This window comes from Microtus pennsylvanicus, chromosome 21 (assembly GCF_037038515.1).
Source record: "Microtus pennsylvanicus isolate mMicPen1 chromosome 21, mMicPen1.hap1, whole genome shotgun sequence".
Classification (NCBI taxonomy): Eukaryota; Metazoa; Chordata; class Mammalia; order Rodentia; family Cricetidae; genus Microtus; species Microtus pennsylvanicus.
Window position 1 is genome coordinate 6,962,223 of NC_134599.1, and position 12,929 is coordinate 6,975,151.

Below are 12,929 nucleotides of genomic sequence, written 5' to 3' on the forward strand. Positions count from 1 at the left end.
CCGTGGTCAGCTGCATCCGTCGCACATTCCAGATTCCCAGTGTGGAGGCAGCTCTGTGGAATTCTATAGCCTTAAGAGGGCACATTGAGTTGGAGTTTGCCAAGAGCAAAAACATACTAGAGTAAGACAGACACTTGGAAGAGCATCAGAAACCAGGGACTTCTTTTGTTTGCTGGAGGAGGAAAACTCGGGAAAAGCCCTGACTCCCTCCAGGCATGTCTGACACACTGCACTGGATAGTAAAGGGAAGTGTGTCTGCTTAGGGTTACACAAGGACATCTTTCCCAGCTCACTCAATTCTTCTTTGACTCCGCTGGATCCTTTTCATTTCTTTAACTTGCATTCAATAATTTAATTTTGTTCATCTGTTTTCTTGCCCTTGGAGACCCAATCCTGCATTTTCAGTGACTTATTGGATGTTTTACACACATATGACCTCATGCTCAATTTGGCGGAAAGCTACCTCAACAAAGAATATGTACAAAACCAAGAAAGAAAAAATTCCAAAAGAAAAGGAGCAAAGACAAACAGCCAACAAGAGAAAACTACAAGTATCCAATAAACGTATGGAAAGATGTTCAACTTCATTAAGGATTTAAAAGTAATACTTAAAAAGATCATTTTTCTACTTATTCATATTGATAGCTTCCCCACGCCCTCTGTTCCACTGATGATACAGATTTTTAAAGCAAACAACAAAACCCATTTTAAAAGTTAACCATAGGCTGGAGAGATGGCTCAGTGGTTAAGAGCACTGGCTTCTTTTCTAGAGGACCAGAGTTCGATTCCCAGAACTCACACACATCTTACAAACCTCCATGATTCTAGTTCCAGGATATATGACACCCTCTTCTGGCCTTTGTAGGCACAGAGCACACAGTAGCACACAGACATACATGCAGGCAAAGCACACATACACATAAAATAAAATTAAAATTAAAACTTTTATGTAAAGTTAATTGCATCACAAATGATCCCAGCAATTGAGAAGTTAAGCAGGAGAATTTCAAGTTTGAGGGGAGCTGGGCTACATAATAACACCCTGTTATAAAATAAATACATAGATAAAACAAGCAAAAAAAAAAACAGAAAAGAAAACCAACAAATTTAATGTTAACTACAATGTCTTCAAGCTTGTTATGTTAGTTAAATTTTAAGATGTTTTTAAACAAGTACTAAGTAGGCCAAATAATGAAGTTTATGTCTCATATGTCATTAAGTCACCATGGCCTCATTTTTAACAACTTAGTTGAAGTATAAAGGGCATGCAATAAACTACAAACCCTTGAAATGTATGATTTGATTATTTTTGCCATGAATTGGCAAAACTATCATTATAGTCAAGATAATGAGCATTCGTCCCTCAAAATCCTTCCTTGTGCTCCTGGTTTAATCCTTCCTGTGAACTGTCCGTCATTGTCTACAGCCTGGGTCCCAAGAGTCTACTCATTTGTTTTCTGTCAAACGTTAAAGATGAGTTTGCATTGTCTAGAACCTGATTTAAACAGGAGGATGCCATGGGTGCTATTTTTGTCTGTATTCATATCATAATTTTCATCTTCATCCATTTTCGTGTCAGTAATTCGTTCTATTTTTATTGCTTCATGGTATAAGTTAAGTATCCTTTGTCTAAAATGCTTGGGACTTGAAGTATTTCAGATCTGGGAATATCTGTGTGTATATTCATGTGCATGAGTTGGGTATAGGATCCAAGATTGAGTCACAAAGTTAATTTACATTTTGTATACCTTGTATACATAGCTTGAAGGCAATTTTATACTATCTTTTGAATATTTTAATATTTAAGTATTTTAAAACTTTACACATAAAAATACAGGGTTTCAAGGTTTTGGGGAGGCAGGAAAAGGTTTATTTTATTTTAAGGTCCATTATCCCGGGAAGTTAGGGCAGGAATTTAGAGCAGGAACCTAGAGGCAGGAGTTGAGACAGAGGCTATGGAGGAGTGCTGCTTACAGGCTTACTTCCCATGGCTTGCACAGTCTGTTTTCTTTTTCCTTTTTCTTTATTTTCTTTTTTGAATTTTTTTAAAACAATCTTTTTTATTTTACATACCAATCCCAATTCCCTCCCTTCCCTCTTCCCACTCTCCCCACCTTCTCCTCATCCCATTCCTATCCACTCCTCAGAAAGGGTGAGTCTACAAAGTCTGTCACATCACTTGAGGCAGGACCAAGGCCTTCTCCCCTGAATCTAGGCTGAGCAAGGTATCCCTCCTTCGGGAATGAGCTACAATAAGCCAGTTCTTGCACTAGGGATAAATACTGGTTCCACTGTCAGTGGCCCCACAAACTGCCCAAGCCACACAACTGTCACCCACATTCAGAGGGCCTAGTACAGTCTTATGCAGGTTCCCCAGCTGTCAGTCCAGAGTCAGTGAGCTCCCACTAGCTTGGGTCAGCTGTTTCTGTGGGTTTCCCGATTATGGTCTTGACCCCTTTGCTCATATCTTTGCTCCTCCCTCTCTATGACTGGACTCCAGGAGCTTGGCCAGGTGCTTAGCTGTGGATCTCTGCATCTGCTTTCATGAAGGTTCTATGAAGACAACTAAGGGAATTATCAATCTGATTACAGGAGAAGGACAATGGAGACATCCTCTCCACTATTGCTTAAATTCTTAGCTGGTGTCATTGATTTCAAGGTATTTTTATGTGTAGCTCAAGACAATTCTCTTTCTCCAGTGTGGTACAGAGAAGCCAAAATGTTGGACACTCCTAATAACAGACATTATGTTGTCATGTTAGTGCTCAAAGAGTTTTGGATATTGCAGCATCTTGCATTTCAGATCGCCAGATTAAGATGCCCAATCTGCCTTCCATTGTATGAATGTATCATTTTTCTTAATCTCTTCACCTGGTGAACATTGAATTGTTTTCAATTTTAGGTGAGTTTCTTCTTTTTTTTTCTTTCTTTTTTATTTTTAATGTTCTTTGCCATGTGAAGCTTCAGGTCTCCTGAAACTGGAGTTACAGACAGTTGCAAACTGCCATATGGGTGCTGGGAGTTGAACCAGGGTCCTTTAGAAGAGCAGTCAGTGCTATTAAACACTGTGTCATCTCTCCAGGCCCTTTAGGCTATTTTAAATAAAAGTTTGATGATTTTCATACAAGCCTCCTTTAGGACGTATGTCTTCATTTCCTTAGGGTAAACATCTGGAAGGAGAATGGCCAGTTTTTATAGCAAGCTGACAGCCCAACGGTTTTCTAAGCAGGCATTTGTTTCACATCCCCACTGCAGTATACAAGCTGAGCACTTCCACAGCTTCACCAACACCTGATGTGGTCAGTCTCTCAAAGAGAAGAATATCTGAGGGGTATGAAGTGGTATCTTATGGTACGGTGTGGTTTTGTGTGTCAGCTTGGCACAAGCTAGAGTCATCAGAGGAAGGAGCCTCAGCTGAGGAAATGCCTCCATGAGATCCAGCTGTAAGGCATTTTCTCATTTAGTGATCAATGTGGGAGAGTCCAGCCCATGGCGGGTGGTGCCATTCCTGAGCGGGTGGTCCTGAGTTCTATAAGAAAGCACGAGGGGTGCACCCACCCACTGAGACAGTGGAGCTGATCTACTGGGAGCTCACCAAGGCCAGCTGGACTGTGACTGAAAAAGCATGGGATAAAACCGGACTCTCTGAACATGGCGAACAATGAGAGCTGATGAGACGCCAAGGACAATGGCAAGGGGTTTTGATCCTACGTAATGTGCTGGCTTTGTGGAAGCCTACCCAGTTTGGATGTTCACCTTCCTAGATATGGACGGAGGGGGGAGGACCTAGGACTTACCACAGGGCAGGGAACCCTGACTGCTCTTTGGACTGGAGAGGGAGGGGGAAAGGAGTGGGGGGAGGGGGAGAAGGGTGGGAGGAGGGGGAGGGAAATGGGAGGCTGGGAGGAGGGGGAAACTTGTTCTTTTTTTTCTCATTTTCTCAATAAAAAAACAAAGATTTAAAAAAAAAAAACCAAATACTTCTAGCACATAAAAAAAAAAAAAAGAAAGCAGATTGAGCAAGCCATGGCAACCAAGCCAGGAAGCAGCTCCCTTTCATGGCCTCTGCTCCTGTCTCCAGGATCCTTCCTTGTTTGAGTTCCTGCCCTGACTTCCTTCAGTGATGAACAACAATGCTGAAGTGTAAGCCAAATAAACTCTTTCCTCCCCAACTTGCCTTTTGGTCGTGGTATTTCATCTCAGCAATAGAAACCATAACTAAGATATTTATTTATATATACATATATTCCTAAATATAACCTATTGAGTCCCTATTATGTTACTTGTGTATATATTTTCTTTTCTTTCTTTTTTTTTGTTTTGTTTTGTTTTTCGAGACAGGGTTTCTCTGTGGTTTTGGAGCCTGTCTTGGAACTAGCTCTTGTAGACCAGGCTGGTCTTGAACTCACAGAGATCCGCCCGCCTCTGCCTTCCAAGTGCTGGGATTAAAGGCGTGCACCACCACCGCTCGGCTTGTGTATATATTTTCAGGGCTGACCACTTGACACTAGACAAAAGATTGGTGTGCTTTTCCTTGGGAGGAGCACTTCTCCCGCTCCCAGCTTTCTGGGCTGCCTGTAGTTCTTTGTGTGGGGTGAGGCCCACCTGGCACATTCTTTGGTGTCATCCTTGTTTAGCTCACATTTGGGCAGCCATGTTTTGGGGCTTTATGGGAAGAGCTTCTAATGTTACTAGGAGAAACACTCTTACAGAGAAGTCCTTGGTTCTCTAGTTCTTACCATTTTTAACCCCCTCTTCCACAATGTTCCCTGAGCCTTAGGTAGAGGAGCATTTTGTAGACGTATCCACTGGGACTGGGCTCCACAACCCTGCATATTGAATGGTTGTGGTTTTCTGTAGTGGTCTCCATTTTTTGCAAAGAGATGTTTCATTGATGAGGGTTAAGACTACACTTACCTGTGGATAAGGATTTATAGATTTTTAGGAGTTATTCTTGTTTAGTAAAGTAGTAGCTGTAGACTCTCCTCCAGTACCCATGGTTTCAGTAGCACTGAGTAGTAGTTAACCAGGTTTCCATCACCAGGCATGGCATCCCTCTTGTTGAGTAGGTCCTAAGTTAGACAGCAGTTGGTAACTACCAAGTTATGTGTGCCATTACTGCACCCATAGTACTATTGTGTCATGCTGGTCCTTGATGTGGTTCAGAGGCATCATAGCTGGGTAGGACTGTTGCTTTCCTTCCTCCTTTGAAGCTTGCATCATGCCTTCTGGTTCAATGAATGCTAGTCCTCAGGGACGAGGCATTCAGGGCAGTCCCAGCTCCAGGGCCTCTGGGTTGTGTTTCTGAAGTGCATGGTGTCTTCAGCAATAGAAACTTACCTTCCACCTCTGGAGGTGGGGTAACCAAGGACAACAGCAATAAGCTGTATGTTTTGAGACCTGACCAACCGTTCAAAAGAGAATGTCACTTATTTTTATGAAATGTCTTGTTGACAGGATTATTTGCACAAAACAAGCTTAAGTCAGGTCAACTAAAGACAAGCCGTGAAATGGAGATTTATTAGATAAGCTGATAGGCAGGTCCAATCCTGAATGCTCTTCAGGAGCTGGCTTGGTGGTGCTTGGGGAGCAGGGCTCTTAACCTATCTTGCCTCAGGCACTGGCTTCTAGACTAGTGATGGTATTACTACCATATTTGTTGGGTTATCAGTTTCTAAGGTTCCCACCAATCTGGCAAAGTTTAAATACCACATTTAATTGATCTTACAGAGATCAAATCATTTTTCTTGAATAAACACTCCCTGGTGGCTCTAAGCCATTAGTTAATTTCTAGCATTCTAGAAAATTAATTTTGACAATTGTCCAGTGTTCTTGCTGGCATCATGGAGGAAGGCCTTCCAGGGGCCCTGCTCTGCCATTCTGGAAGGTGAGGTCATCCTTATGACTCATGTGCTGTGTTTTAATACAAGCATGGAAACTTTATTTCCTCGACTCTTGACTAGAGTGCCAAATCTTTGCCTTGTAGTTCCTGCGTATTTATGATCTGAGCAATTTGCCACACAACAGCTTCTGGCTTAGCCAAACTTGTTTCAAGCTTCCTCCAGTGAGCACTGCAAGGCACTATGATAAGGTCTCCAGCCCCACATCTTTGGAATACATAATAAGGCTGGCAGTTGGCATATAGTCCCAATGAGACTCCTATATTAAGAGGGCTGAAAAAAGCTTACTATATGGACCTCAGTGTGACCTGCAAATACTCCACTAGACACCAATAAAATGTATTCTCCACTTTATTGGTCCTTAGTTTCCCAAAATACCCATGGCTACTTCAACACACCCTGAAAGTAAGAAGTGTGTTAGAGGGGAACTAGTGGAAAAAGACAATGTTCAACCCATTATAATTTAAATATTTGAATAATTTACAAAACCAATGATCATGTAAACACACTGCTAGGCCTCCAACCTTGAAAATGGATCTTCTTAAGCTATAGACAATGAATTTTAGCTAGTTAACCCCACAGAAATTTCACCCACTGCTCAGTGTCTCCTCTGACTTCTCCTAGGACTTCAGCTTTGCTTTGTTCTCCTGTCTGCAGTCTCTACAGATTGCCTTTCTGTGCTAATTTATATACGTGCCCCAGACTTGAGTGGCGGGGTCCCTTGTTCCCACTCCTAGGCGAACTGCAAAGCAGCAAATTACCAAGATCCCTCTATCCAGAGTCCACAGAAAATTTGGTGCCCTATAACCAAGTTAGCCAGTTGGCTTTATTTGTTGGTGCTCAACCTTGCTCTGACAGCCGAGGCTGGCAGAGATCAAGTCCAACAGATCAAGTACAGCCTTAGCAATCCACACTACAAATGGATATGGGGTGGATAGTTAAAGGAAAAGGGGAGACTATTTCAAGAGGCAGAAGACAACAAAACAAATAGGTGCCAGCCATAGGTACCACCAATCTCCAAACCAGAAATAGAAACACATGTGGGATTTTCTCCAAGAAAGTTATTTTTGAATACTTCCCAAAGTTGTTACAAAGGCTGTCATTTACATAAATCCAGTGAGACAGACTATTCATTCAAGAGGTCAGACAAAGCAGATTTATCACTCAGTCAGCCAAAACAGCACCCTAAGAGCCATGGCTCCTCCAAGCCTCAGGAAAGCAGTTGGCATCTCATCTGTCCCTGCCCCATATGCCACTATGGTGGGGAGACCATGGAAACACTCGGCTCTAGGGCTTATGCCCTACACACGGCTGGGGTCATGGGATCAAGCCCTGTAGGACACCTTGCTTTGGAAGCAATAAGGACATAACTAAGACTGTTGTAAATATTACTTTCCTGTGTCAGGATGTTGTGTTATTCCGTTACTATGAGAACGACAAGAAGGAGGGGCAAAGCCGGGCTGGCCCAGCCCATCTAGACACCGAGTCTGCAGGTGTGTTCACAGGGAGTCAACTCTAGAAAGGCTGGGAAGGGGGGGTTATGAGATTAGAATTCTGGGGGATGCATTTGAGGAAATTATTGCTTAAATAAGTCTAGTTAATAGTGGTTCCACAAAGCAGTACTGAGCACTTTGTGCTGATATCAATCTAAGCATTTTATAAATCCTCTTGACAGCTTGATATCAAAGTTTCACCTTAGCAGATTAGATGACCAATGTCACACCCGATTTTGCGTTACCCCCTTGGTACAGTTCGCGAGCCACTGTACCATATGCGAGTCGGGCAAGGGCCTGGAGATTGAAAGAACACACAAAGAGACCTGGGTCATTCGAAGGAGATCAGCCGATTTCCGTTTATTCAACCTTGGGGAAATCCTTATATACCTAGCTGCTGCACAAGGATTTCCGCCCAGGCAGGTGGGAAATTACCATGCCAAAGATGGAGTCAACAATGCCCTACAGCTAATCACCAGAGGGGGGGGGGGCAGAGGGAGCACAGGAACAAACAGAAGGCTTTAGTTAGCTGACCAGAAACTGTCCTCAAGATGCACCCCAGGAACAAGGGTAGACCCAGGCCCTACAGACCAAGACATGAGGAAAGTTAAATTTTCCAATGTTGTAGAATTAGAAATTTGTGGGTACTTGATTTTGTATCCAGGCAACACTTAATGCCTGTGCTATATAATCTTCATGTTCTATATGAACTCTGAATCCTATGGTACTTGCATGAACCTCAAGTGTTTGAAATCTGTAATATGTGAGTCAGGTGTGGTGAAGCATATAATGAACCCCATGGTTCTGTGCGTGCGCTTTTAATTGGTTACAGTTGGCATTTGTTTTTGTTTTGGGGTGTTTTTGTTTTCTTTGTTTTGGGGGTTTTGTTGTTACAGTATTGGATTTTTGGTTTGGATTTTTGTTTGGTTTTGAGAAAGAACTTAAAGTTGGATGAGTATACTTTAAAAAAATATAAATGATTTTAAAATCATTTTAAATAATAGAATTTTTTTAAAGAATGTTGAAATGGGGCCAGAAAGATGGCTTAATGCTCAAGAGAACTGGCTGCTCTTCCAGGAGACTTGAATTCAAGTCCAAGCACCCAAGCAGAGACTCAAAACCCTCTATAACTTCAGTCCTAGAGGATCAAATACTCTCTTCTGGCCTTCATAGGCACTGCACTCAAATGGCACACAAAGACTCAAACACCCAAACACATAAAATGGAGGCGGGGAGAAAGGGGGGACGTCTAAAACCTATACAAGTGTTTTTTCCAGTGTGCTGTAGTTCACCCACCTGATATTCCCACCAGTGCATTTGGTAAATATCTTGATTTTTTTTCTTTCCTTTGTTCATTTATGTAATCTCTTTTATAGTGGAACATGTTATCTAGGATAAATTTTAGGCCATAGCTGTTCCTCCATGGTTTAAAATTAATTTTCTCTTAAGTAGCTATTGTTTAATATACACACTTTATAGTTCATTTTACCTAAAACTTCTCTGTTTAGTGTAGGGTGAAAAGGGCTTGGGGGGGTGGGGGGCGGGAACCTGTACCCTGTTCAGTTAGCTGTTGCTTCTCACCTTAGAGGCAGCCCGCCCTCCTGGATTTTTTCCTTCCTAATAAATCTCTTGAGTGAGGTTTGTTGTGAGGTGTGACATTTTCAAAAAGGACTGGAGCCCAGGTGTTAACAAATTTCGCAGAAGCCAGAGAGGAAAAGAGCAAACCTGTGAAACTTTAACTGGGCGCCTAGCTGAGTAGAGTTGTTACACTCCGACCCTGAGCAGAGCTTGTAACTCTTCTCTGAAACAAAGGTTTTCACAACCCTGGGTAAACCTTCCGCAGCCAGAGCAGAGTTGTTACACTTAAACTGGGGAAACCTTTTCCTGGGGCAGAGCTGTTAAACTACTACATTTTGTGGTTTTTCTTGACTCCCGACTGCCAGGATACCTTTCCATCTGAGTTACAATGCTTATATCTAGTCCCTTATATATCTAGGCAGAAAATTGAGAGGTTATGTAGAAAGTTTTCATTATTAGAAATAGCGATTTCAGGCAGTCTTTATATTCCTAAACGGCAAAATGAAAAACTCTAGGATGAAACACGTTTGAGTTCTAGGACTGAACTCTGTGTTGCAGTAGAACTCCCTAGGAAGCCTAACTGAAGCCTTCTGGAACCGACACTTGATCTTTGGCTTGTGTTGTTTAGTTTTTCAAGAGAGAGGGTTTTTCACAGAGATTCACCTGCCTCGGCCTCCCAGGTGCTGGGATGAATTGCATGCACCCCCACCTGCCTGATCGGTTTTAATGTGAGTCAACAAGCAGGCAGTCATGCTAAGAGGCATCGATAGGACCGTGCTATTGCTTTCTGAACCGCAAATCTTGTGCTCAGGATAAACAAGCTTTTGCCTTGCAGTATGCAGATTTCTTTAATCATTTAATAGTTACTGGGAGCCTACAATCTGCCACACTCGGCGCTGCAGTGAAGAACTGACCCTGTTCTCTAGGAGGTTACACCATCGGCAGACGTTTTAGTATGTTCTATTATACAATCACCCAAAATAGATCATCACGACATCTAAACCTGGGGGCTCTGCCTTTGGCAGAAGAAAGGTACGTGCGACCATGGATGAGGCCGTTGCAACAGCCACTCAGTGACCCAAGTATAAAGTGGCCGAACCCACGGCTCTGCACGACACAGCCGGTTGCTAGGGCGACGCGCGCGGCCGTGACGCATTGCCCCGCCCCCTACTCCTTAGCGTCCCGCCCCCTCATTCCCGGCCTGGTGCGCAAACTCGCGATTCCCTTCAGCTGCAACCGTGGCGGAGCTGTCTTCACCCGGCCAGCGATTATTTGAGGAGCGCCGTCCTCCCTCGGCGTTCCCGCAGGCCCCAGCGCCCCGCAATCGACACCGTGCTCCAGACCGTCGCCTGTGGCGGGCAAACCCTCGCGGCTTCAAGAAGAGGATGGCTACCTCCGGCGTGGAGAAGAGTAGCAAGAAGAAGACCGAGAAGAAGCTTGCGGCTCGGGAAGAAGCCAAGCTGCTTGCGGGGTTCATGGGCGTCATGAACAACATGAGAAAGCAGGTGCGGACTGTGCGGGGCCGCGGGGCCGCGGGGCGGGGTCGGGCGGCGGGGCCTGTCGCCTTGGCTGCGGGCCTACTCCGCCACGGGGCTTCCAAGGCCCACTCTGCGGGGACAACGGAGGCGGGTGGTGGGCCTCAGAGGCCGTTGTGTAACCGGTCTACTCCGGTTCTCTGAAGCCGGGAGCCTGGGGTTTGTGGGTGGTTGTGGTGCAGTGAGATGGAGGCCCTGCCTCCGGTGTCACCCAGGTCGCACTCCTTGACAAATCCTCCCATACCTTCTAATTTAGAGAAAAAACAGGTACCGGTAAATAACCGGTTTCTGTGGGCTCTGGACACGGCTGTTACCGAGAGTGTCTCTTTGTTCTGTCTCTGATATGAGATGTATTCTTGTAACTGCAGCATGTCGTCGTCGAAAGGTGGCTTAGGAAAAGCACGTTATAAGGGCGAGACGGTAGACAGGTTTTTTATTTATTCACTAGATTTTAACCGTTAATAGACCGGTAAGCATGGGAGTGCATTCCGTGAGCTTTTCCTTGGTAGAGAACACACATGGAAGGAGGTTCTAGGGATGTTTCAGTTTGTTGACGCCGATTCTGTTTTTCAAGAGGACAAAGCACAGCCTAAGCCTGAGTGATTGAAAAAACCCAATTCGCCTTTCTGGCGCTTTTGCTGCCCGTCTAGACATCAGAATTTCTGATCTGCTGAGAAGGTGTCAGCTCCTGACGTCTTTAAGAGAACGCTGGTTGCAGCAATCTTGTCTTTGTTCACCAGCTGGCACAGTGCTCCGGCGCAGTAGATACTGTTCTCCAATGCGTAGCTCTTTCCTGGCTTTTATGCTGAAGTAGCCGTGAATGGTTGACTTCATTATTCAATATGTATCTCCTTTCATATTCGTCGTCTTGTAACCTTTTTGTGGTGTACAGTAATGATGATTTGGGATCGCAGGTGTCTTTGTGTGCTTGTGGTGGTAATGAGTAATTAAATCAAGCTCACTGTGCTTAAACTTGTTTAAACTCATCTCCTATACTCCCGCTCCCCCAAACCTTGTGGTCCGTGGACTGCAGCGTTGGGAAGGAAGCATTACCTCATTCCTTAAATAGATAGGCTGCAACATCAGATGTTAAGCTTGTCTGAGCCTAAACATACGTTTAGCGATTATAAAATTGGTTCATATATAGTTTTAGAATTAGCTTTAGACTACTATTACGTCAATTTGTTTTGTTAATATGGAAATGAAATTAGAGTTACTTAGAAATCACTGTTCTGCTCCTGAGTACAAAGAGGAATGTGGCTTCTTGGTGAGCATCCAGAGATCCGACCGACCCTTTCACTGTGGCTGGTCTGCCTGATTTTTTTTTTTAATCACTGACTTAGGTGTATTTCAGACTCCTCTAGCATTTTTATCAACTTGGTGGATTCCTCCATTTTTAAAAGATGCATAGTATCATTTTGTATTGATTTACATTGTCTGTTTAGTTTTATTAGGATATTACAAATTCATGCAGCATTTTAATCACCTTAATTGATTCCTGCTGTATCTTTGTCTTAGTTAGGATTTTATGCCAAGTTCTGGTACTTGCTGGGGCTGGAACATGAACCCCTTGTTCTAATACATTTTCACCAGGGTTCTGTTTGCTGTTTTTCTCTCACTGCCTAAGCTTGTCCGCTCTGCAACCCGCTCTGTAGACCAGGCTGGCGTTGAACTCGGAGATCTTCCTGCCTCTGCCTCCTGAGTGCTGTAGTTAAAGCTGTGTACCACCAAGCCTTGCCCTTAACTCTTTTCCTTTCTCTTTTGTCTAATTCCTTTTCACAAGTTGGAAGCTTAGTTGGGTGGAGTTTTGCCCTCAGGTCACTGTTTTCTCCCTTTAATTTAGGAGCAGGCTTTTAACTTTTTATTTCCTTGACCACAAGGATCATTACAATTCCTGGTGTTCCTTTTCTCCTTAAACTGTACATTTTGTAGTTTAACTTGCTCAGCTTCCCCTTTTCATTACAGCATAAAACTGGCCACTAGTAATCACACAACACAGTCGGTACTAGGCTCTTTTGAAATCCCTGCCAAAACTGTTAATTAATAATTTTTCAATTAAGCCTCAGGCAGACTTAATTTGTTTTTTTTCCTTTATTCTTTTATCAATAAAAAAAATAATCAAAAAAAAAAAAGAAGAGGTAAAATAACAAAGGGCAGCAACATTCTTCACCAAAATATGATAAGAATGGTCTCTAGGCCACGAGGCAAGCAGATCTATATGAATTTCAGGCCATCCTGGTCTACATAGCAAACCCTAGATCTGCAAAGGCTATGAAGTGAGACCCTGATACAAAAACATAAAAAAGAAAAGGATTTTTTTTCCTAAAACTTTTAGAGAAAGAATATGAAGTTGGGGAAGTAGGGAGGACCTTGAAGGAATTAGGAAGAAAAATATCATCAAAACCACATTGAGTAAAATTCTC

The 12,929-nt window shown here is 43.3% G+C and overlaps 1 protein-coding gene across 1 annotated transcript in view; it reads left to right on the top strand.

Moving 5' to 3' along the window:
• Window positions 1-9,994: 9,994 nt before the first annotated feature.
• Window positions 9,995-12,929, top strand: part of Klhl7 (kelch like family member 7) — a 52,669-nt gene continuing 49,734 nt past the window's right edge. Inside the window, exon 1 of the mRNA XM_075954944.1 lies at window positions 9,995-10,476. Coding sequence (XP_075811059.1) covers window positions 10,357-10,476 — 120 coding nt within the window. The 5' untranslated portion in view covers window positions 9,995-10,356. The remainder of the gene's footprint in view (window positions 10,477-12,929) is intronic.